Source organism: Panthera uncia, chromosome X (genome assembly GCF_023721935.1).
Source record: "Panthera uncia isolate 11264 chromosome X, Puncia_PCG_1.0, whole genome shotgun sequence".
NCBI lineage: Eukaryota > Metazoa > Chordata > Mammalia > Carnivora > Felidae > Panthera > Panthera uncia.
Genome location: NC_064817.1, coordinates 6,224,055 through 6,247,046, shown reverse-complemented (window position 1 = coordinate 6,247,046; position 22,992 = coordinate 6,224,055). Strand labels below are relative to the sequence as shown.

Genomic DNA, 22,992 nt, shown 5'->3' with positions numbered 1-22,992 from the left:
AGCTCTGAGCCTGGTGCCTGCTTCAGATCCTGTGTCTCCCTCTCTCTCTGCTCCTCCCCCACTCATGCTCTCTCTTTCTCTCTCTCTCAAAAGTAAACATTCAAACAAAAAGAAGAGCATTTTAGGGGCGCTTGACTGGCTCAGTCAGGGGAACACTGTGACTCTTGACCTCAGGATTGTGAGTTTGAGCTCCATGTTGGGGTAGAGCTCACTTCAAAATAAAATCTTTTTTTTTTCAATGTTTTATTTATTTTTGAGAGAGCGCGCATGAGCAGGGGAGGGGCAGAGAGAGAGGGGGACAGAGGATCCGCAGCAGGCTCTGCACTGATAGCAGTGAGTCCCATGCGGGGCTCGAACTCAGGAACTGTGAGATCATGACCTGAGCCAAAGTCGGACACTCAACCAACTGAGCCACCTAGGCACCCCTCAAAAATAAAATCTTAAAAAAACAAGAATAAAATTTTACATAAACACTTCATTTTAGAATGGCTTTAGGGGTACCAGGGTGGCTCAGTCGGTTAAGCAGCCGACTTTGGCTCAGGTCATGATTTCACAGTTTGTGGGTTTGGGCCCCACATTGGGCTCTGTGCTGACAACTGGGAGCCTGGAGCCTGGTTCAGATTCTGTGTCTCCTGTCTCTACCTCTTCCTGGCTCACATTCTGTTTCTCTTTCTCAAAAATAAGCACACATTAAAAAAAATTTAGAATGGTTTTAGACTTACAGAAAAAATATGACAATAAAACAGTTCCAATACACCCAACACCCAGTGTCCCCTACAATTAACAACTTACATTAATGTGCTACATTTGTTATAATTAATGAGCCAGTCTGAGGACATTAATATTAACTGCAGCCCACACTCGATTTAGATTGTTTTTTAGTTGTGGTTGCTGTTTTTAAATGTTTATTTACTTTCGAGAGAGAGAGGGAGAGTTCGTGCATGAGCAGGGGAGGGAGAAGGGCAGAGAAAGAGACAGAAAGAACGAGGGAGGGACAAAGGGAGAGGGAGACAGAGAGAGAATCCCAAGCAGGCTCCACACTGTCAGGACAGAGCCCGATGTGGGGCTCAAACCCAAGAACCATGAGATCATGACCTGAGTGGAAGTTGGACGCTTAACTGACTGGGGGCACCCAGGCGCCCCCAAATTTTTTTTAACTTAATGTCCTTTTTCTGTTCCAGGACTCTACCCAGAGTACCACATTACATTTAGCTGTGTCTCCCCAGTTTCTCCTAAGGAACAACTTCTCAGAATTTCCTTGCTCTTGACGCCCTTAACAGTTTTGAGGAATATCGCTCAGGCATTTTATAGAACATCTCCCAACAAGGATCCGTCTGATGGTTTTGTCACGATTACGCTGCAGTTATAGGATTTGGGGTAAGATCACGAAGGTAAAGTGCCATTCTCATTACATGACATCGAGGGTCATGCTGTCAACACAACTTATCTCTGCGTATCACCTGGCAGGGGCTAGCATATGTCCTTCTCTCCCTCCACCTTTCCATCCTGTCCTCTCTACACAGTGCATATTTAAAGAGCTGGGAGTTGTGTGCCACCTCCTTGAGGGCAGACAAACTACACAGATTATTTGGAACTTTTCTGCACAGACTTGCCTTTTCTCTCCCCCATTTATTCCATCATTTGTGTATATCAGTATGGACGCAAGAATATTTATTTTATACACTAGGTTATAATCCAACATTATTTACTTGTTTTAACTATTCCAGTTCTGGTCATAGGAAGCTCTTTAAGACGGCTCCTGTGTCCTTTTGACATGTGCCTACTGTCATTGGGCTTATTTAGTTCAGTGCTTTCTTACTTTTTTGGCACTATAAGACATTCCAGGCTCATTTTGCATATTCCCTGGCCCAGCCCTAAACCCAGCCATTCTCCCAAGGAGCACCGGTTGCTTTGATTCCAGAAGGTTATTGGAGATCAAGATCTGGACGTTAGTTGTGCTTGCGGAATTTTTAAAGAACGCCCTCAATGAATTATTTCCAAAGAGAAAGCACTTTTATAATACTAAGGTTTATAATTTGGGTTTTCATATATCCAAGTCAACTATGTTTACTAGAGCAAGGCATAATTATTACGGTGTCTGGGACACTCACTGGGACACTCATTGCTTGTGCTATGTTAACGGTAGCAAGACTTTACGTTATCGATATTGTTGAAATGTTGATACTATCCAAAGCAATCTACACATTCAATGCAATCCCTATCAAAATACCACCAGCATTTTTCACAGAGCTAGAACAAAGAATTCTAAAATTTGTATGGAGCCAGAAAAGATCCTGAATAGCCAAAATAATGATGAAAAAGAGACCCAAAGCTGGAGGCATCACAATTCCAGACTTTAAGCTGTATTACAAAGCTGTAATCATCAAGACAGTATGGTACTGGCACAAAAACAGACACAGAGATCACAGGAACAGAATAGAGAATCCAGAAATGGACCCACAAACGTGTGGCCAACTAATCTTTGACAAAGCAGGAAAGAATATCCAATGGAATAAAGACAGTCTCTTCAGCAAGTGGTGCTGGGAACACTGGACAGTGACATGCAGAAGAATGAACCTGGACCACTTTCTTACACCTTACACAAAAATAAACTCAAAATGGATGAAAGACCTAAATGTAAGACAAGAAACCACCAAAATCCTAGAGACAAAAACAGGCAGCAACCTCTTTGACCTCGGCTGCAGCAACTTTTTACTAGACATGGCTCCAGAAGCAAGGGAAAAAAAAGCAAAATGAACTACTGGGATCTCATCAAGATAAAAAGCTTCTGCACAGTGAAGGAAACAATCAACAAAACTAAAAGGCAACCAACGGAATGGGAGAAGATATTTACAAATAATATATCAGATAAAGGGTTAGCATCCACAATCTAGAAAGAACTTACCAAACTCAACACCCAAGAAACAAATAATCCGGTGAAGAAATGGGCAGAAGACATGAATAGATACTTTTCCAAAGAAGACATCCAGATGGCAAAGAGACATGTGAAAAGATGTTCAACATCATTCATCATCAGGAAAATACAAATCCAAACCACACTGAGATACTACCTCACACCCATCAGAATGACTAAAATTAATAACTCAAGAAACAACAGAAGTTGGCAAGGATGCAGAGAAAGGGGAACCCTTTTGCACCACTGGTGGGAATGCAAACTGGTGCAGTCACTCTGGAAAACAGGAGGTTCCTCAAAAAATTAAAAACAGATCTACCCTAGGACCCTGTAATTGCACTACTAGGTATTTATCCAAAGGATACAGGAGTGCTGATTCATAGGGGCACATGTATCCCAATGTGTATAGCAGCACTTTCAACAATAGTCAAATTATGGAAAAAGTCCAAACGTCCATCAACTGATGAATGGATGAAGAAGATGTGGTTTATTTATATATATACACACAATCGAGTATTACTCAACGATCAAGAAGAATGAAACCTTGCCATTTGCAACAACGTGGATGGAACTAGAGGGTCTTATTCTAAGCGAATTAAGTCAGAGAAAGACAAATATATGATTTTACTCATATGTGAAATTTAAGAAACACTGCAGATGAACATAGGGGAAGAGAAGGAAAAATAAGGTAAAAACAGGGAGGGATGCAAACCATACGAGACTCTTAAATACAGAGAACAAACTGAGAGTTGCTGGAGGGGAGGTGGGTGGGGGGACGGGCTAGATGGGTGATGGGCATTAAGGAGGGCACTTTTGGGATGAGCACTGGGTGTCATATGTAAGAGATGAGTCACTGGGTTCTACTCCTGAAACCATTACTACGCTACATGTTAACTAACTTAAACTTAAATAAAAAAGGGGCGCCTGGATGGCTCAGTCGGTTAAGCACCCAACATTGGCTTAGGTCATGATCTCACAGTTCGTGAGTTCGAGCCCCATGTGGGGCTCTGTGCTGACAGCTCAGAGTCCGGAGCCTGCTTCAGATTCTGTGTCTCCCTCTGTCTCTGCCTCTTCCCTGCTCACGCTATCTCTCTCAAAAATAAACAAACATTAAAAAAAATTTTTTTTAATTACAAAAAAAGATTTTATATTATAAACACTTGTAATAAATTACATACAAATCCTGGTCTTTAACTGACACAGAACATTTGCGCTCTTGAAGAATTCCACAAATAAAAAGGGAACAGAACAAGATAAGCACCTTAGCACTTACACTCCAGAAGAACTCTTCTCCCTCGCCTCTTGGGAAGTTTTGGTGAAGCCTTGAGCCCTTCCCGAGTTGGTCATTAGGGTCTGAGGACCCTACCCCACACCATCACTGCGAGTCAGAACATCACAAAGGAGCCCGTGGTTCGAGCATCCCGCACCGTCCTCTACCCTTACGCTGTGAAGGAGCCCCAGCACCTCTACTCGGTGGACCGTTCAAGCTCCAGAAGTTCAACCACCTCCCAGGAGACGAGTACAATGAAGATGACAAGAGAAATGGATCTCATGTGGCAAGAGAATCATAAAAGAAGGCTCTTTGGAATGTGTAAAGAGAGCTCCATTCATGACCTGCATTCCCAACCCTGAAAAGTACACTCACCGACAGCCATCCCTCGGCCAAACCCCAGGGCCGGCGAACCTTTCTGCCACGTTTTTCTGGAGCACAGCCACACACTCCTGTATGTACCTGCCATCGCTGCCTCCACGCTGCAAGACCTGAGCCATCACAACGTGAATAGTCTGATCCCCGAAGTCAAGAAAAGTCACTGTCTGACCCTTTACAAACTTTGTCGACCTCAGAGCTACAGCTGCATTTCTCAGACTTGAGTCATGTCCAGATTCATTTCATTTTTCAATTATTTTCAAGATTTTATTTTTGGGGTGCCAGGGTGGCTCAGTCAGTTAAGCATCCAACTTTGGCTCGGGTCATGATCTCACAGTTAGTGGGTTTGAGCTCCGGGTCAGGCTCTGTACTGACAGCTCAAAGCCTAGAGCCTGCTTCAGATTCTGTGTGTCCCTCTCTCTCTGTTCCCTCACCCCTGCCCTGTTTGTGCTCTGTCTCTCTCTTAATAAGTAAATAAACATTAAATTTTTTTTTTAAATAAATAAGATTTTAATTAATCTCTACACCACCATGCGGCTCGAACTCACAAGCCTGAGATCAAGAGTCACATGCTCCACTGACTGAGCCAGCCAGGTTCCCCCAGACTTATTTTATTTTATTTCATTTTTTTTGAACCCTATTACTACTTTTTCATTGAGGCCTTTGTTCAGAGCTGCTCCCCACTGACAACTGAGAGCTGCAGGATGATACTAAGGCAGGCACTTCCCCAGGAGATGTGGGACTCCTCGGAAGGGTCATTTATTTATTTATGTATTTTTTTCAATATATGAAATTTACTGTCAAATTGGTTTCCATACAACACCCAGTGCTCATCCCACAAGGTGCCCTCCTCAATACCCATCACCCACCCTCCCCTCCCGCCCACCCCCCATCAACCCTCAGTTTGTTCTCAGTTTTGAAGAGTCTCTTATGCTTTGGCTCTCTCCCACTCTAACCTCTTTTTTTTTTTTTCCTTCCCCTCCCCCAGGGGTTTCTGTTACCCCCAGACTTATTTTAAATTAACTTATTTTTTGTGGAATCCCAGTGTTGACAGATTTTTAAAAATTGAGATAAAGTCCACATATCACACAATTCACCCCATGGGAGTATACAACTCAGTATTTTTTAGTATGTTCACAGAGTTGTACAGCTATCTATGCTATCTAATTCCAGAACATCCTCGCCACCCCCAGAAGAAACTCCATACCTACCACAGCAGCCATTCTCGTTGCCCCCGACCCCAAATTCCTGGCAACACGAATGTACTTTGTGTCTCTGTAGATTCTGCCGACGTATGCGATCTCACATACGGCTTTGATTATTCCTTACTGTACTGTGAAACGTGTCTAAATATAAAACATTTCACTTTCTTTGTTTTCATAGCTCCTAGGCTATAAAACACAAAACAAGTTTGCACGTTTTATGAGAGCAAGACTACAAAGCAAATGTTCAATCCGATGGTGGGGGGAGTTTTCTGGGAACAAACTGTTTCTCCCGTGGCCCCACCTGATACTCAGCACTGCTTCTTTCCAGTTCAGCTACCGGTTTTCTGGATGTCACAGAAGGCCTCATTTCGCCCGTCGCTTTTCTTTTGACTGACAGGACAAGGAGCTCTGGGGGCCAGGCACCTTGATATCTTTTGCCGATCTAGAAGGATAGCTTAATGGATGAATGTGGACAGGTTTTTTCCTCCCCACCGGGGTCAGTTATGTGAGTGCCACTGACAATGAGACACTCCCTCGTGTACAGGGTGCGGTTACGCACATCACCCGGAATATCCTTTTATGAATTGAAGAATTAGTATGGAAACAATGACAGAAAAGTAAACGCACACGGAGAACATGCTTATTCCCAAGAACATGCTCCAAATGCTGTTTGAGAAAACCTGAAGTAGATCTATTTTTTTCAATAACTTTTTTGGTTTGTTTTTCAATGTTTATCTATTTTTGAGAGAGAGAGAGAGAGAGAGCGTGCACAAGTAGGGGGCAGGGGGGAGGGGGGAGGGAGGCAGAGAGAAAGGGAGACACAGAATCCAAAGCAGGCTCCAGGCTCTGAGCTGTCGGCACAGAGCCTGATGCGGGGCTGGAACCCACGAAACACGAGATCATGACCTGAGCCGAAGTCGGATGCTCAACCCACTGAGCCACCCAGGCGCCCCTGAAGGAGATCTATTTTTCAGGCAACCATTCTGTTACTACCCGTGCTTGTCTTCCTCCCTCGCCTTCCTTTCCTCTGAACTCTGGTGGGGGTGGCAAGGATTTCCGTATTGGGAGTGGGAGGAAAAAGGGCTACTGGGGTGGGGCTGGGGGCACAGACGTAAAACACGCCCCCGGCTCTGTGTGCTCTTCCGTGAAGTCCTGGGCGATGTGTAGTTTTAACACATGCTTAGAAATATTGGGACGCAATCTCAATCGCTTAAGAGAAATAGGTGACTTTTCTTTAATTTCAGGTGTGTGGACCTTCAGCAAATGCAGGGGTTAAGCCGATTGGAGACTGGGTGCGAGAACCTGACAACCGAGCCTGTGGCAAGTGAGTGCCGAGAGCCGAGTCCCCATCTCACCCGCATCTGGCGACAGCTGCGTATTGGTAAGACGTACCCTAGCCCCACGTGGTGGATCACGTCAAGTTATCTCACAAGTTAAAGAAAGTAAGCCTATGTCAGGAGTGACTGCTTAGTGGGTAGGTGGTTTTCTTTTGGGGTGACAAAAATGTTCTGGGATTAGATAGTGGTGATGGTTGCATAACATCAATGTAGTAAATGTCACTGAATGGCACACATTCAAATGGGAAATTTTATGTTGTCTGGATCTTACCACAAATAAATCTTTACAACCTCATTGAAGGGCGGGGGGCGGGGGGCAAGTAATTTGGAGTAACCTCAGAGACAAAGAACGGCCACTGAGGCCCTCTGGATAGAGACCTACAAGCCTGTGAGTCCTAAGGGGAGGAGGTGGAACTGAGAGCCAGACAGCGGGCCAGTCCTCACAGTCATCCTGTGGGGAGTTCAGTGTTGGTGGGCCTGGCATTCCCCAATGGTTTTCTGCACACACAATGATTTCAAAGTTCTAATATAAAAATGCCAACAAAGGAAAAGGAGCAAAGGCGAAACCTGCCATTAGGCTGCCTTATCCTGGCCCCAAACAACGTGCCTGTATTTGGCACGTCTACTGTCCAAAGTTTCTAAAAATGAATGACGCTGAATGGATGGTGGCCTTGAGGTAGGCAGGTATAGAAGGAACGCATCAACTCAGCCAGGACCCTACTGGGTCATCAGGGAGGACTCTGCGGGCCCTACACCTCGCTCCTCTCTGTGGCAAGGGTGGGGCAGAGTAAAAGAGAGAGAGAGAGAGAGAGAGAGAGAGAGAGAGAGGGAGAGAACCCTAAGCAGGCTCCACATTTAGCACAGGGCTTGATCCCATGTCCCTGGGATCATGACTTGAGCCAAGATCAAGAGCGGGACGCTCAACCCCGACTGAGCTACCCAGGAGTCCCAGGGATGTGCATATATTTCTAACCTGAGTTAATCACTCAGGTTTGATTAAGACATTTGGCTTCACCCACTAATGGTAGGAAAGCCAACTTAATATGGATCAAATAGAGTGCCACGCTAGGTCCCATTAGAAGAAATAGGAACTGGGGCGCCTGGGTGGCTCAGTTGGTTGGGCAACGGACTTTGGCTCAGGTCATAACCTCACAGTTTGTGGGTTCGAGCCCTGCATCCAGCTCTGTGCTGATAGCTCAGAGCCTGGAGCCAGAGGTAGATTCTGTGTCTACCTCTCTCTCTGCCCCCCTCCAACTTGTGCTCTCTCTCTAACATAAATAAACATTAAAAATAAATAAATAAATAAATAAATAAAAATAAGAAATAGGAACTTGGTTCTTGAGTCAAGATGGAAGGCACCTTAACTAGGCAAGCAACCAGAAGAGTCTACAAAAGTTAACAGGCAGCAAAGATGATCTCCAAAGGAGGAAGAGCAGACTTTGCCAATGCCTTTGTCAAAATGAACAGCGTTAACGTAAGGAGTATTTAAATGTGTATGGCTGAGTGGGTACTTTCCCAGACCATCTCAGCCCTCAGACACAGCCTAGAGAATAGAAGCAGGCTGGAAGAACTGAAAGGAGATGGGTCTTGGTATGCTTAGATGGATTTCCGGACAAAGAAAAAAAAAAACACTGATGAATACCTTTATGTGCAAATTCAACCAAGGTCAAGCGACAAGGGTCTGAGTTCTGAAGAGAGTGGCCAACTGGCCGGGAGAGACAACAGGATAAAAGAGCAGGGTGTTTCTGCATCTGGGCGGCTATGGAGGTCTCTCCATCAGGGAAGGGCACGCAGCAGCCTCCGGGCTGGTTGTAGGATTCACCAGCCAGTTCTGGCGGCCACCAGAGGGCGCGCGCCCAGCACGCAGGCGCAGCTAGACGCGGGGGGGGGGGGGTCTCCCCGGAAGAGCACCGGAAGTCATGTGACTGCCAGTTCCGGCTCCTCTCCCTGCCCGGAACTCAGAACTGTGGGCCGTCCGCTTCCCTTCCCCTCCCCACCCTGGGCCCCCGCCCCCGCCCCGTCGGCACGCCTCTTCTGTCCTGGCTCTGGCTCTCCCGTCTTTCCTCTCCGGCCCCAAGTCCTATAACCCGCACACGCCGCCCCGCCATGTCCCTTTCAAATAACGTGAAGTCACCAGACGAAGCCAGCATGGAAGAAAGTCTGCAATCGCTCGCTTGTCCTCACTCTGCGTTCCCTAAAAGCCATGTGGCTACAAATGCAGGGAGGAACTGGAGTTACAACCCACCAGCACCGTCCCCCCCCCCCCCCCCCAGCCTCAGGGTTTTTTCTGCCACGCCCTTTCTCCTCTCCAGGACGGAAGACAGAGGCCAAGTGTGTAAGCACTGCAGGCACAAAACCCACCGCCCAGGAAGGAAGCTATGCCCAGTGCCGGCTCTGCCAGATGCTGGCTCCACCCTGGAAAACGTCCAAGCTGGAGTGTCCCCTTGTTATCCCAGCGCGGGCTGCATAATTACCCAGCAGAGCAGTCCAAAATGGAAAGCTTCAATTGCCCCTTAGCTAATTGAGGGCCAGGAAAAGCAAAGGTCTTCCCTAAAGCAACAAATGAGGAATAGACTTTGGCTGGCTAATCTCTCTTACTTTAAAATCTATTTGTAAGAAGCTTGTTTAGTAAATGAAAAATCAGGGGCGCCTGTATGGCTCAGTAAGTTAAGCTGACTCTTGATCTCAGCTCAGGTCATGAGCTCATGGTTCTGAGTTCCAGCCCCATGTTGGGCTCTGTACTGACTGCACACAGCCTGCCTGGAATTATGTCTCTCCCTCTCTCTGCCCCTCCCCTGCTCGCTCACGTGTGCTCTTTTCTCTCTCTCAAAATAAGTAAACTTAAAAAGAAAAATACATGAAAAATCAGTCTTTGCACTGACCAACCTCTGTAAGCCAAGTCACCTCTCAGGGAAAGTGTACAGGAAGGTGCCCTCAGGTGGGTTTAGCTTGTTTATGAATTTTATATTCAAGCACATTTTCCCTAAAGAGCTCAACTGCATACAGATTCAATTTTACAGTTGTTGGGATTCAGAATACCTTCTCCTCCTCCTCCTTCCTCATCTGCCCCAACAAGATACAGGTCTGCAGGTCAGTGCCAGCCCATTGGCACTCGCTCCTAAAGGCGGGGGTGGAAATGGCTGGAAGGCAGCTACGTAGACAGAACCTGCCAGCACCCACAGCCATGGTGTTCCACCCCTTGATCCCCTTTCGTCACCTTTGGTCTCCAGAGCCTCCCAGAACACAGTACTCATTGAACACTCAAATCGGAGAACAATAATAGCCTATAGCATAGCTTAGCTTTCTTACAAGCTTTAAAATATGATATCGGAGGGGCGCCGGGTGGCTCAGTCAGTTAAGCATCTGACTTCGGCTCAGGTCATGATCTCAAGGTCCGTGGGTTCAAGCCCCGCCTTGGGTTCTGTGCTGACAGCTCAGAGCCTGGAGCCTGCTTCGGTTTCTGTGTCTCCCTCTCTCCCCCTCCCCTGCTTGTACTCTCTCTGTCTCAAAAATAAATAAACATTTAAAAAACACGATACTGGAAAACAAGTCCACACTACCAAATTTATTTTGAGACATTTATGTCTTGATTCTCAATGTTATGCCAGGACAGAAAGACAAGTCCATTTCACTTACTATTGTATAAACTAAAATCTTAAATGACATTTAGCATGCAGAATGTACCAACATGGAATCCTTATCCACCATAATCAAGGACTGAACCAAGGATAGGCTGGTACCTATCCATTCATCTGCCAATGCATCCTATTTATCCACCTACCTATGCATTTATCTACCCACCACCCACCCATGTCTCCACTCATCCACCTGACAACTGGTCCAGCCACCTGTCAGTCACTGTGCTCCACAGGTCCCCTCCCCAAGCTGAGCATGAACACCCAGCTGCCATTTGCTAAGCAGATGTCCTGAGGCAGGCTTGTGGCTTCCGGGAACAGTCTCATAGTGAGCATCAAGGCCCTGCGGGAGAAACGAGCTTGGCTTGTTCAAGGGATAGGAAGGTGGCAATGAGTCCTGAGCCTGGATGGGAGAGCAGTGATGAAGGGTGCCTGGATGGGAGAGCAGTGATGAAGGGTGCCCCCCCCCCCCCACAAAAGGACGGGCACACAGGGCCTTCCAGGTCACAGTCAGGAGTTTGCATTTTATTCCAAGTGCAACTAGAAGCCATTGAATGGTTTGGGCCTTGGGACAGTTGTAATCTATCTTCCAAAACCAGTGAGGAGGCAGCTGCTGTGGTCCAGGCTGGAGATGACGAAAGCTTGCACGAAGGCGGGAATGTGATCCCAGAGAGCAGTGTGTTGCCCGAGGAAGGTGGGCCTTGGCTTGGGCAGCAAGGTGACCAGGGGAGCCGTGGCTCAGATCCGAGCCCCGGCAAGGAGGGTACCGAGGGGCAAAAACAGGATTTTGACCTCCACCCCGTTCAAAGGCACTACCAGCCATCCAGGCAAGGAGACCAGCAGGCAGCAAGGGGGTGACTCCATGAGAACTGGGAAGGGTGGGGTGCAAACACACCCACCAAGTGAGCATCAGTCCGCACCTCAGCGGGGAATGCCTCTGTGCTGCCGTTCACTTGGGCAACTCTTCAAAGTGGGATCAGTGCACCAGAAGGTGCCTGCAGTGGTTATGGGCCACCAAAAAGCCCTCCAGAGAGGTTCTGCCAAATTCCTCTCTCTTCACCAGCCACACTCAAGGATGGCCGCCTCCCTCTTCCTTTTATTTTAAATCCTCCCGCAACGGGGCGCCCGAGTGGCTCAGTCCATCGAACACCGGACTTTTGATTTCAGCCCTGGTCATGATCTCATGGATCGTGAGTTTGAGCTCCGCATCGGGCTCAGCACTGATGGCTCGGAGCCTGCTTGGGATTCTCTCTCTCTTTTTCTGTCTCTGCCCCTCCCCTGGTCTTGCTCTCCCCCACTTCAAAATAAAGAAAGAAAGAAATAAGCAAGTAAATATTTAAAAAATTTTAAATGCTCCCCTATCAGGTGTGGCCTCAGCCACTCAGTGATGGGGTGACACTTCCTGAGAGGGCCGATGTAGCAGACAGCACTGGTTTAAGGTATAAGGCAGAAACGACATTCCTCCCAGTGTTACGGACTCACTGTATCCCCCTAAAATTTATACGCTTGCGTCCTCACCCCCAGGACCTCAGAATGTGACTATTTGGATGGAGGGTTATTGAAGAGGTAAGTAAGGTAAAGTGAAGTCATCAGAGGGGACCCTGATCCAGCCTGGTACCTTACAAGAGATCACGACACAGACACATGGAGGGAAGACCACGTGAGGATGCGGGGAGGAGGTGGCTGTCTGCAAGTCATGAAAAAAGCCTTGGGGGAAATGAGGCTGACATCTCGAACTTGGACTTCTGGCCTCCAGAAGAGTGAGAAGACAATTTTTTTTTTTTTTGTGGATGCTACCCAGTCTCTGGTATTTTGTTACGATGGCCGGAATAAGCTACTGCATCCGACTTACGAGGGACCCCAAGTCAGCGGGGGAGCAGCTTTGCAGGAAGCAGACTTGTGCTGGCCAGAATGACGGGGCTTGGAGAGCTGGTACAAAACCTCAGAGAACAGAAGCCAGGAGACTGAGGGTCGGGTGTGGGCAGGGGACGCTGCCCACCACAGGGAAAGCTGGTACTAAGTGCACGCGATTGGATTTGCTCTCATGGGAGTGGGCTGATTTCAGCTCAAACCCCCCGTCTTCCCCAGGACTCATCCAGAAGTCACCCCCATCCTCTTTCCTCCAAGATTCTGAAGCACCACGTAACTTTTCACCAAAATTATACTTTATGTGTCACCTCTTCAGTGGTTAAGTATGGGTGTCTGTCCTTCCCTCCTACACTGTGAGGTCCTTGGGGAGCAGAACCTTTGTCCTATTTATCTTTATATAGAACAGAACCTTGACCCTCACAAAAATGTTCTCTATGTGGTTTACGTAAACAAGTAACTCTTATCTTGATGCCCTACTGTTGTCTCAACAGAATACAATGAAAACCATTCATTATCCTGCCCCATTATCAGATCAGTAATTTTTTTTTAAGATTTTACTTCTAAGCAATCTCTACGCCCAGTGTGGGGCTCAAACTCACAACCCCGAGATCAAAAGTCCCATGCTGTACTGACTGAGCCAGCCAGGCACCCCAGTAATTAATATTTTTTATAGACACACTTATATTGTTTTAAATTCATGCAGGGCACCTGGTGGCTCAGTTGGTTGAGTGTCTGACTTCGGTTCAGGTCATGATGTCACAGTTTGTGAACCCGAGCCCCACGTTGGGCTCTGTGCTGACAGCTCAGAGCCTGGACCCTGCTTCGGATTCTGTGTCTTCCTCTCTCCCTCTGCCCCTTCCCCACTCGTGCTGTTTCTTTGTCTCTCAAAAATAAATAAAACATTTAAAAAATTTATGCAAAACATTAGGTATCTTAAAATCTTTGTATTATAGGATTTTATTTTTGGTGAGCAAAAGACAGTCCTTAACCTGAGTTTTCATTTCTTTTATTCTCAGATTTAATGTTTTAAGTACATTATTTCTTACTGATATTTCAAAAAACAAACATTCTCTGAAAAAAACTGGGAATGGCTTTTCAATGCTCCTATTCTAGAATTTCATTGAGTCCTGCCACTCTTTGAAAGTGCACACAATTCTGAAAATTGCTGGGTCTGTAGCTCAAAAGCAGAAAGCGTCTGGAACTAATTTCTTCAGGGTGGTTACACAGTCCGCTAGAAGACACAGCCATGATAAATGAAGCATATGGTCCCTCCCCCTGTTCCTCTTGACCCTTTCACTATTGATAGTGCCATTTACCACACACACACACACACACACACACACACACACACTGTACATTAGAGCTATTCATTAGGACTCTGTTCACCGCAGGCGCGCTAACTCTAACCACCACACAAACCCTCTGCAGGATCAGTGAAATACATACATGGCAGGAGCACAGGGGTAAAACCAGAGCTCGCACATGCAGGGTGCACCGAGCGCTCTCACAACTGCAACACAGCCTAGAAGTGGGCTTGGAAGAAAGAGTACAGCTGGTGCTGGGCACGTGACTTACCCAGAATGTATAGTAATAAAGCTGTGATTGTGTTTCTCAGAAACTGCTCGATTCCGTAGGTGTATTATTCAGCGGCCATTCCTTCTTACCCAGGGATTCTTGGTTTTAGCCATGCAGATAATTACACAGACTTCCTACACAAAATACCACTCGTGTCCCCTCAGAGCCACGTAAAGATTGGATACTCTGCTGTAAGGCTAACAGCACTCGAGTTTAAAGCCAAGTGAAATAAAACCCCAGTATAGAAGGCTCTCAAAAGCAAACATTTAAATTGGTTATTTCTGCAACAGAACCCTGAATTTTGAGGTTAAGTGTTTAAATTTGAATATCACACCAATCACCAGAGATTCTCAAAGCATTAGAAAGATCTGTATTCAGTGACCCAATTGTGTAGTTTTATTTCCACTGTTCTATCAACCCTCTTTTTTTTTTAAATGTTTTATTTTTGAGAGTGTGCATGGGGGAGGGGCAGAGAGAGAGGGACAGAGGATCTGAAGCGAGCTCTGAGCTGACAGCAGCAAGCCTGATGTGGGGGCTGAACTCACGAACCGTGAGATCCTGACCTGAGCTAAAGGTGGACGCTCAACCGACTGAGCCACCCAGGTGCCCCTATCAGCCCTCTCAAAATAAGCTGATACCACAGGTCCTACAGTGTTCTACGCTTCCATCTCCCTCCCTCCTCGTGCATATCAAGGGCGAGATGACACTATTGATTCATTTACTTAATCAGTCTAAATTCTATCCTCACTACAGTCAAACAGCTACACTGGCCACATTTGAGAACTACGGCACACAACGTGCTAATAACACTGCTACCATCCACCAGTCCTTCAGATCCTCTTGAGGAGCCAACGGACTTGATTTCTATTTTCGAGCTCGAAATAAGCCCGATTTAGAAAGGCTGGCTCCATTCCTTTCTGACAATCTTCTCAGGCAACTCCAATTTGGAGACCACGCCCCGGCAGCCCAGCTGTGTACTAGATCATTAAAGCATCCTTTCAACGAGCATTCTGGATAAAGCATTTCATTCAAGCACATTACACTGGATTCCTCATTCTGTGAACATAAAGAACCGTACTGTACAGAAAACACAGCAGCCATTTTAAGAACCAAAAAAAAATAAAAAAATAAAAAAGCCACGATGGCATCAGAAGACATCTTCGCCCTTGAGACGCTTCTGCTGGAGGCGGCGCAGGGCTACAGGCTCTGCTCAAACGGCACCACGTCTGCAGCGGGGACGCTGAGGTGCTGGAAACTGCATCCAGTTAGCAGCCATGCTGGGTTTGGCAAAAAAACCACCACCAGAGGCCCAATCACGTGAACCAAGCATTCACCCACCATCGAGAAGGCCACCTCCAAGATGTCTTCTTAGCAACCCCAAATCCAGAATTCACCCACCTCGGATTAGGGCGTCCCTCCTCGGCCCGGACGGTGGCAGAAAGTTGCCTGTGCTCACCAGCGTCCCCCACTTGCTGTTGTGGTTCGATGGCAGCTTCCTGCCAAGAGCAGCACAGTGAGACACCGAATCATCAAGCTGCCTTCCTCAAGACATCTATTATTATGAACCCCCTCATTGTGGGTTTGCCCCGCGAGCCTGTGCCGCGGAGGCGAGGACGCAGCCTGCCGCCTTGTAATGACACTCAGCCACAGGGCTCACAAGCTCCGCTCTCCAAACTGTTGTTTTTTAGTATTTATTTATTTTTGAGAGAGAGAGAGAGCGAGAGAGCGAGCTGGGGAGGGGCTGAGAGAGAGGGAGACAGGATCCGAAGCAGGCTCTGCATGGACAGCACACAGCCTGACACAGGGCTTGAACCCATGGACCGTGAGATGGTGACCTGAGCTGAAATCAAGAGACAGACGCTTGGGGCACCTGGGTGGTTCAGTTGGTTAAGCGTCTGACATTGCCTCAGGTCATGGTCTCACCGTCCTTGAGTTCGAGCCCCGTGTCAGACTGTGCTGACAGCTTGGACCCGGCTTCAGATTCTGTCTGTCTGTCTCTCTCTCCCCTCCCCCGCTTGCACTGTGTCTCTCAAAAATGAATAAACATTAAAAAAAAAAAAAAGGCGCTCAACCGACTAAGGCTAGGCACCCCCTGAATATTGTGTATTGAACCTACTACTGGTTCTTTTTTAAAAAAAATTTTTTTTAATGTTTATTTATATTTTGAGAGAGAGAGAGAGAGAAAGAGGCGAGATGACACTGGAATGTTTTCTTTAAATTTCCTAGAAAGCTTGAAGTCAACTTTCAGCAATAGGACTCTTACCTTATAGAAGCGCCTGGGTGGCTCAGTTAAAGCGTCTGACTCTTGGTTTCAGCTGGGGTCACGATCTCACAGTTTGTGAGTCTGCGACCCGCACTGGGCTCTGTGCTGACAGCATGGAGTCTGCTTGGGATTCTCCCCCCGCCCCTCCCCTGCTCATTCACTCGCTCTCTCTCTCAAAATAAACTTTAAAAAATTCTTTTTAATAAAAAAAATAAAAAGAATTCTCACCTTATAAAAAGTGCAACAGTTTAATGCATTGCATGTTTAATTACATTTGTTCTGGAGGAATCCAAACATATTTGAAAAAAAATACTACAAGGAACAAATATTAAAAATTTTAAAGGCCTCAGCATTTGAAGAGTGGCTATCGTGTATCATACACTGTCTTCACCCCTTTTCATTTCAGAGAACTGACCATTTTCTAGGCTTCCCCCCAAATTCTTTACGTGGTGTTAAGGTTAGGGCAAGCTAATTATGAGGAAAGACAGCCGAAGCAAGTGACGATGGGGAGGCCGGGGACTCAGGACAGGCACACGGATACGGAGTTAAATTGTCATGGATGTACCTGTTTAGTCCCCAGGTACCTTTCACACAAGTTGACACGAGAAGAGCCGGTGCACACAAACGATGCCCAAACGGCGGGACACAAGCGACACTGACATTGGGCCATCGTATTTTCAGGGCATCCTACATGTGCCTTAAGACAGCAGCCCGGGGCAGCTCTTCCTTGGTTGGGGCACAAACCTTACCTGTTTGTAGGGGTCTGTGGATGGTGAGGAACGGGACCTTCCATGAACGTACTGTGGCCTCTCGTGTTGATCCAGACCTGCGTCCAAGATGTCATCCGCTGAGTGATACCGCCCAGAACTCCTGGCTTCTAGAGTGTTTCTCTGTTCCCTCCAAGAGGCTTGATACTCAGCAAAGGTTCCAAGTCTCTGAGGCGGTTCTGGTTTTCCCATGTTCGCCGTTTTTCTGTGACTGCTGGGGTTCTCTCCAAAGGAGGTCGTGTGGGCCCTGTTCTGGAACGAAGGCTCTGCACCCTCGTACCCGTGGCCCGCTGTCCGCGGCCTCTCCAGCTTCTCCTTCGGGAATCCACAGAGCGCTTGCCTCTGCCCAGGTCTCTGGTGAATGGGTCTGCTGCTTTCCTCAAAAAACTTGCACCTGTCGGCGAATGTGCCCACGGTGTCCTCGGACGCACCCGGGTGCCGGTGGGGGCGATCGGGCCCTGCGAGCCCCACCTCGTTCATTTTCTCGGGTTCGGAGTACGATTTCAGCTTCTGTTGCACCGTGAACCGTTTCCGGCCTCCAATGCGGGGAACGTGCGGCAGGCCCCCTCCAGACGGGGACGGCTTGGGCAGGCCCCCCTCCCAGAAGTGGGGGGCGGCATCCAGATGTGTGCTGTGTTCCTCAGTCCGCGGCTCTGCTGACCCCGCGGGACGATCGGCCGGGCTGGGCTCCAAGTCGCGGCGCTTAAAGGACGTGGCCCTCAGGACCCGGGCTTGGGCCTCCTTCAGGTGGTCTTTATAGGTGCCCCGGAAGGAACCTTCTGGGGAGGCGCCGGGGACGCCTCCCGGCTCCACCTGCCAGCCGCCGGCCTCCCGAGCCGCCTCGTCGGCCCCAGCCAGCGCCACCGTGCTTCTGCTCTTCTGCAGGTTGGCTCGGCGCATCTGGACCTCGTTCCTCAGGGTGGTGGCGAAGCGGTCGCTTCTCCGGGTGGCTCTGCCCACCTGGCCATCGAACGGGGGCGGCCTTTCGGCACCAGCTCCCGGGCCGTCGTCGGGTGGGCGCGCCCCCTCCCGGGCCAGCGAGTGCAGCATAGGTGTCTTCTGAGGGGAGATCTTGCTGCTTTCTCCCGCGGCCCACAGGAAGCCGTCGGCGGCTTCCTTCCCCGCAGCTCCTGCCCAGTGGGCAGCTGTCTGTGGCTCCTCGCTTCCCATGGGGTGGCCCTTGGCTGCCTGGTCGCTCTCACGGGTGTGCGGGGCCTCCTCCTCGTGCTGGCGGATGTGACCCCAGGGCCCGTGGCCCATCGGGTGCTCAGTGGGGAGTTCGTGGGCTTCTGCGGCCCTGTCAGACTGCCAATATTCCTCGTGGGGCTGTCCCGCCTGGGCGCTTGCCTGAGGGCACTGTCTGCTGGTCACACAGTAGTAGCGGCTCTGCCCACCGCTGTCGCCCTTCTGCTCAGTGGCACCGGGCCACCTGAGCCGAGCGGGGCCGTCGTCCTGGACACGGTGGGCAGAAGGCTCCTGGCAGCCACCAGGGACGGCCACACAGTGCTGCTCCCTCAGGGACGAGGCGGCCCTGGGGCCATCGTGACAGAAGGGACTCTCGTCACTGTACTGGCGCGGGTGCTGGCAGCCAAAGGAGGCCTGCGGGAAACGCACGTCCGTGCTGGACAGGGAGGCCTGAAGCCGGCCAGGGGCCCCTGGGAGGCCGCCCGGCCTGTGGTCAGGGGTCGGCACCCCACCGTCCAGGGGGACGTGGGGCGCAGGGCCCGAGCTCCCGACTCTCTTCCCATTGCCGGGCCGTGCCGGCCTCCACTGCTGACTGGTGGGCTCTGATCTCCAGTCACTGCGGGGCTGGGCCCGGGGTGGGCCTGGAAAGTGCTGCACACTGGCGGTGTCTGAGAGTGGAGGGCCCTGGGCCTTCTCGTGGCTCTTGGTGGCAGCGAAGCTGTCACTGCGGAGAGGGGGAGGTGGTGGAGGAGGGGAGGAAGGTGCTTTTCTCTTATCGGGGACATACCAAACCGGTCCCAAATTTGATTTCCCAGGGGTGGCCAGCTTGGTCTCAGGACTGTCCTCTGGCCTGGGGCTTCTGCTGCCGTCACGGGGGGCCCGGGGTGGCAAGTACCCGAGCCTGTCCTCTAGGCCCTGGGGGTCACTGGCAGCCTGGCCCTGCCGGCCGCCCGGCCTGGAGGCCTCCCCCAGGCCCATGTTGTAGAGGATGTTCTCTGCAGAGGACGCATCAGCCTTGGGCAAGGTGTGGTCGGGCGTGCTGGAGCTGGTGGAGAATGAGCCGTAAGCTGAGTCCCGCTTGCTCGGGCCGCCCAGGTGGTCGATGCTGCCATTGGACCTGGCGGCGGAGAGGCGTCCGGAGGGGTAGGGCTGGGAAGGGTGGTCCAGGCTGTCGACGCTCCCCAGGGAACTAAAGTGGTCAGAGGTACGCTGCAGATTCGTGTGCTCCCACGTGCCAGACAGGTCATGGGAGGAAGAACTAGGAGGAAAGAACCAGAGAGAAGAGTTTGCTTTTGAAGCGAGCAATAGTAAAGGGGACAAATGAGGAGAGCAGGACCAAGAACACAGATGGCCCCACACAGAAACGTCCAGATGCCGGGGCACCCGGGTGGCTCAGTGGGTTAAGCGTTCAACTTCGGCTCGGGTCATGACCTCACGGCTCGTGAGTTTGAGCTGCGCGTCGGGCTCTGTGCTGACAGCTCAGAGCCTGGATGGAGCCTGCTTCTGATTCTATGTCTCCCTCTCTCTCTGTCCCTCCTCTGCTCGCATTCTGTCTGTCTGTCTCTCTCTCTCTCTCTCTTTCTCTCAAAAATAAATTAACATTAAAGACATTTTTTAAAAAAGATTATTCTGTGACTCGTGAAAATGACAGGAAATTCACATCGCAGCACTCACAGATAAGCTGTGATTGGAACACAATTATGGCCATTTGTTTACACACTGTTTGTGAATACTTCTGAGCTACAACGGCAGAGCTGGGTACCTGCAACCGACAGAGACCCATGAAGCCTAAAATATTTCCTACCTGCCCCCTCAAAGAACAAGACTGTGGACCCCGGGGTTTAGCGTATAAAAGGATTCTTCTTATGTATTACTAAAACCAAAGAAGCAATCAAATGACAGTAATTTTCTCTTTTCTTTTTAAAAATTTTTTACGTTTATTTATTTATTTTGAGAGAGAGAGAGAGAGAGAGAGAGAGAGAGAGAGAGACAGAGCAGGGGAGGGGCAGAGAGAGAGGGAGAGAGGGAGAATCCCAAACAGGCTCTGAGCTGTCAGCGCAGAGCCCGATGTGGGGCTCGAACTCACGAACAGTGAGACCAGGACAAGTTGGATGCTTAACTGAGTGAGCCGCCCCAGTGCCCCAAATAATGATAATTTTCAAATTAAAAGGGGAAATCCAGAGATAGCGTTACTTTTCCACACCCAAATATTAAAGTACCAAGAGCTCCTCTTAACTCTCAGTTAATGGAATATTTGATAAAGGACCCAAGCCACAGGCTTTCTTAGCAAAACAAACACTGCCATGCTCAGGGGACTCATTAACTTGACAGAGTTCACTGGAGCTGTACCTGAATGCCAAAAATACTGGTTATGAAGCAGGATGGGGCCTAAGACAGGGAAATACAAAATCAGGTTTGTTGCTACAAGCTGGGAGATATGTTTGTTAAGGAATCAGTTATTCTATGAGGTAGTGACAGTGTATATAGGAGGCTAATGGCTCTCGATGGTAAAACTACTTATCCAAGCATGTTAAAAATGCTTCCGTGGGGAGCCTGGGTGACTCAGTCAGTTGAGCATCCCACTCTTGATTTTGGCTCAGATTATGATCTTACAGTTTCTGGTTTCAAGCCCCGTGTGGGGCTCTGAGCTGGCAGCGTGGAGCCTGCTTGCGATTCTCTGTCTCCCTAGCTCTCTACCTATTCCCCTACTCTCTCTCTCTCTCTCTCTCAAAAATAAACATTTAAAAAGAGAAAAACTGTTTTCATTAAAGTTCAACAAAGCTGGAACATTCAGGCTTCAAGGTAAGAAACAAAAAACAAGAAAAACTACCACAACCCTGGCGACTTTAGGTTTGGGGAGAACCAGGATGAATGGGAAAAATGTGTGATTAGGGCAAGGACACAGGAGACCGAACTGGCGAAATCACTCTTAAAACAAACACAAGGGTTGGGATGAGCACTGGGTGTTGTATGGAAACCAATTTGACAATAAACTTCATATATTGAAAAAAAAAAATAAAAATAAAATTGCAACCTACTCTCCAAAAAAAACAAAAACAAAACACAAGGGGCGCCTGGGTGGCTCAGTGGGTTAAGCGTCCGACTCTTGATGTTGGCTCAGGTCACGGTCTCAGGGTTTGTGAGTTGGAGCCACAAGTCGGGCTCTGGGCTGACAGCACAGAGCCTCCCTGGGATTCTGTCTTTCCCTCTCTCTCTGCCCCTCCCCTGTTCTTGTATGCTCACTCGCTCGCTCTCTCTCTCTCTCTCTCTCAAAATAAGCAAACATTTGGAAAAGCACATCACTGACCATTTATAAAACAAACAAATGAACAAGAGAACCAACGAAAACACACAACAAGGGCTCCATCTACAAGTTCTGAGGATACGGCAGCTACCGGGGACAGTGACATTGTCCTGAAGGCAGGGGACCGTTGGCTTGTATACCCTTTCCTAAAAGGACAGAGCAGTGCCCCTCTCAGACAGAACAGGAGGCAGTTCTCCTGCACCCTCCCCTCAGTGCCCTGGAGGTGATTTCTCTGTAACATTTGAGGTCTGGGCAGCTATAAATAGTGCCCAGCACCGTTCCCACACGCATGTGGGCAGCAAACGTGATTCTGTCATCAACAAACCACCAAATGGGCTTAATGGAAATCGTATTACTTTACATCACTTTGATAATGAAAATAAAAGGCCCACTTTTCACTTAACTTTTACTACTCAGTTGAGAATCTGTGGTTTTTCAAAAATACCCTGGACTCCAAATACCATCATCTCATGTCACTTTCAACAGGTCAATGCACTGAGATGTATTGCCTTCACAGAAGTACTTCAGAAGTTTGTAGCAGACCGGTGTTTACTAACGATCAAAAACTGATTTTGAGATGGTTACGTTAGCTCTACACACACAGGCACAAATGCCCTTCCATAACAGATATGCACGCACACTCACATACACAAACACATACATTCAAGCACACACGCGCAAGCATGCACTTATATACATGTGCACACACCACACTTACAGATACACCTGTACATATACATACATATACACGCTCATACATGGGCTCGCACACACCCAAAGCCACCCTGCTTAAAAAATATTAAGTTTACTTATTTATTTTGAGGTGGGGGGGGAGAGAGGGTGAGAGGGAGACAAGAGACAATCCCAAGCAGGCTCTGCACTGTCAGCGAGAAGCCCGAAGCTGGGCTTGAAGCATGAGATCGTGACCTGAGCCGAAGTCGGACGCTCAACCCACTGAGGCAGCCAGGCGCCTCCCCCCTCTCTAAAAATTTTTTTAAGTTTATTTATTTATTTTGAGAGAGGGAGACAGAGCCATCATCCTTTTATTTTTTTATTTATTTATTTTTTTTATTTTTTTTATTTTTTAATATATGAAATTTACTGTCAAATTGGTTTCCATACAACACCCAGTGCTCATCCCAAAAGGTGCCCTCCTCAATACCCATCACCCACCCTGCCCTCCCTCCCACCCTGCCCTCCCTCCCACCCCCCATCAACCCTCAATTTGTTCTCAGTTTTTAACAGTCTCTTATGCTTTGGCTCTCTCCCACTCTAACCTCTTTTTTTTTT

General features: G+C 48.6%; 1 protein-coding gene across 1 annotated transcript in view; it reads right to left on the bottom strand.

The window, feature by feature from the left end:
- The window catches only part of SHROOM2 (shroom family member 2), a 165,960-nt gene that overhangs the window by 38,912 nt on the left and 104,056 nt on the right, over window positions 1–22,992 (bottom strand). Inside the window, exons 4-5 of the mRNA XM_049644562.1 lie at window positions 17,196–19,656; window positions 15,582–15,679 (exon numbers count right to left, since the gene is read on the bottom strand). Of these exons, the coding sequence (XP_049500519.1) occupies window positions 15,582–15,679; window positions 17,196–19,656 (2,559 nt within the window). The remainder of the gene's footprint in view (window positions 1–15,581; window positions 15,680–17,195; window positions 19,657–22,992) is intronic.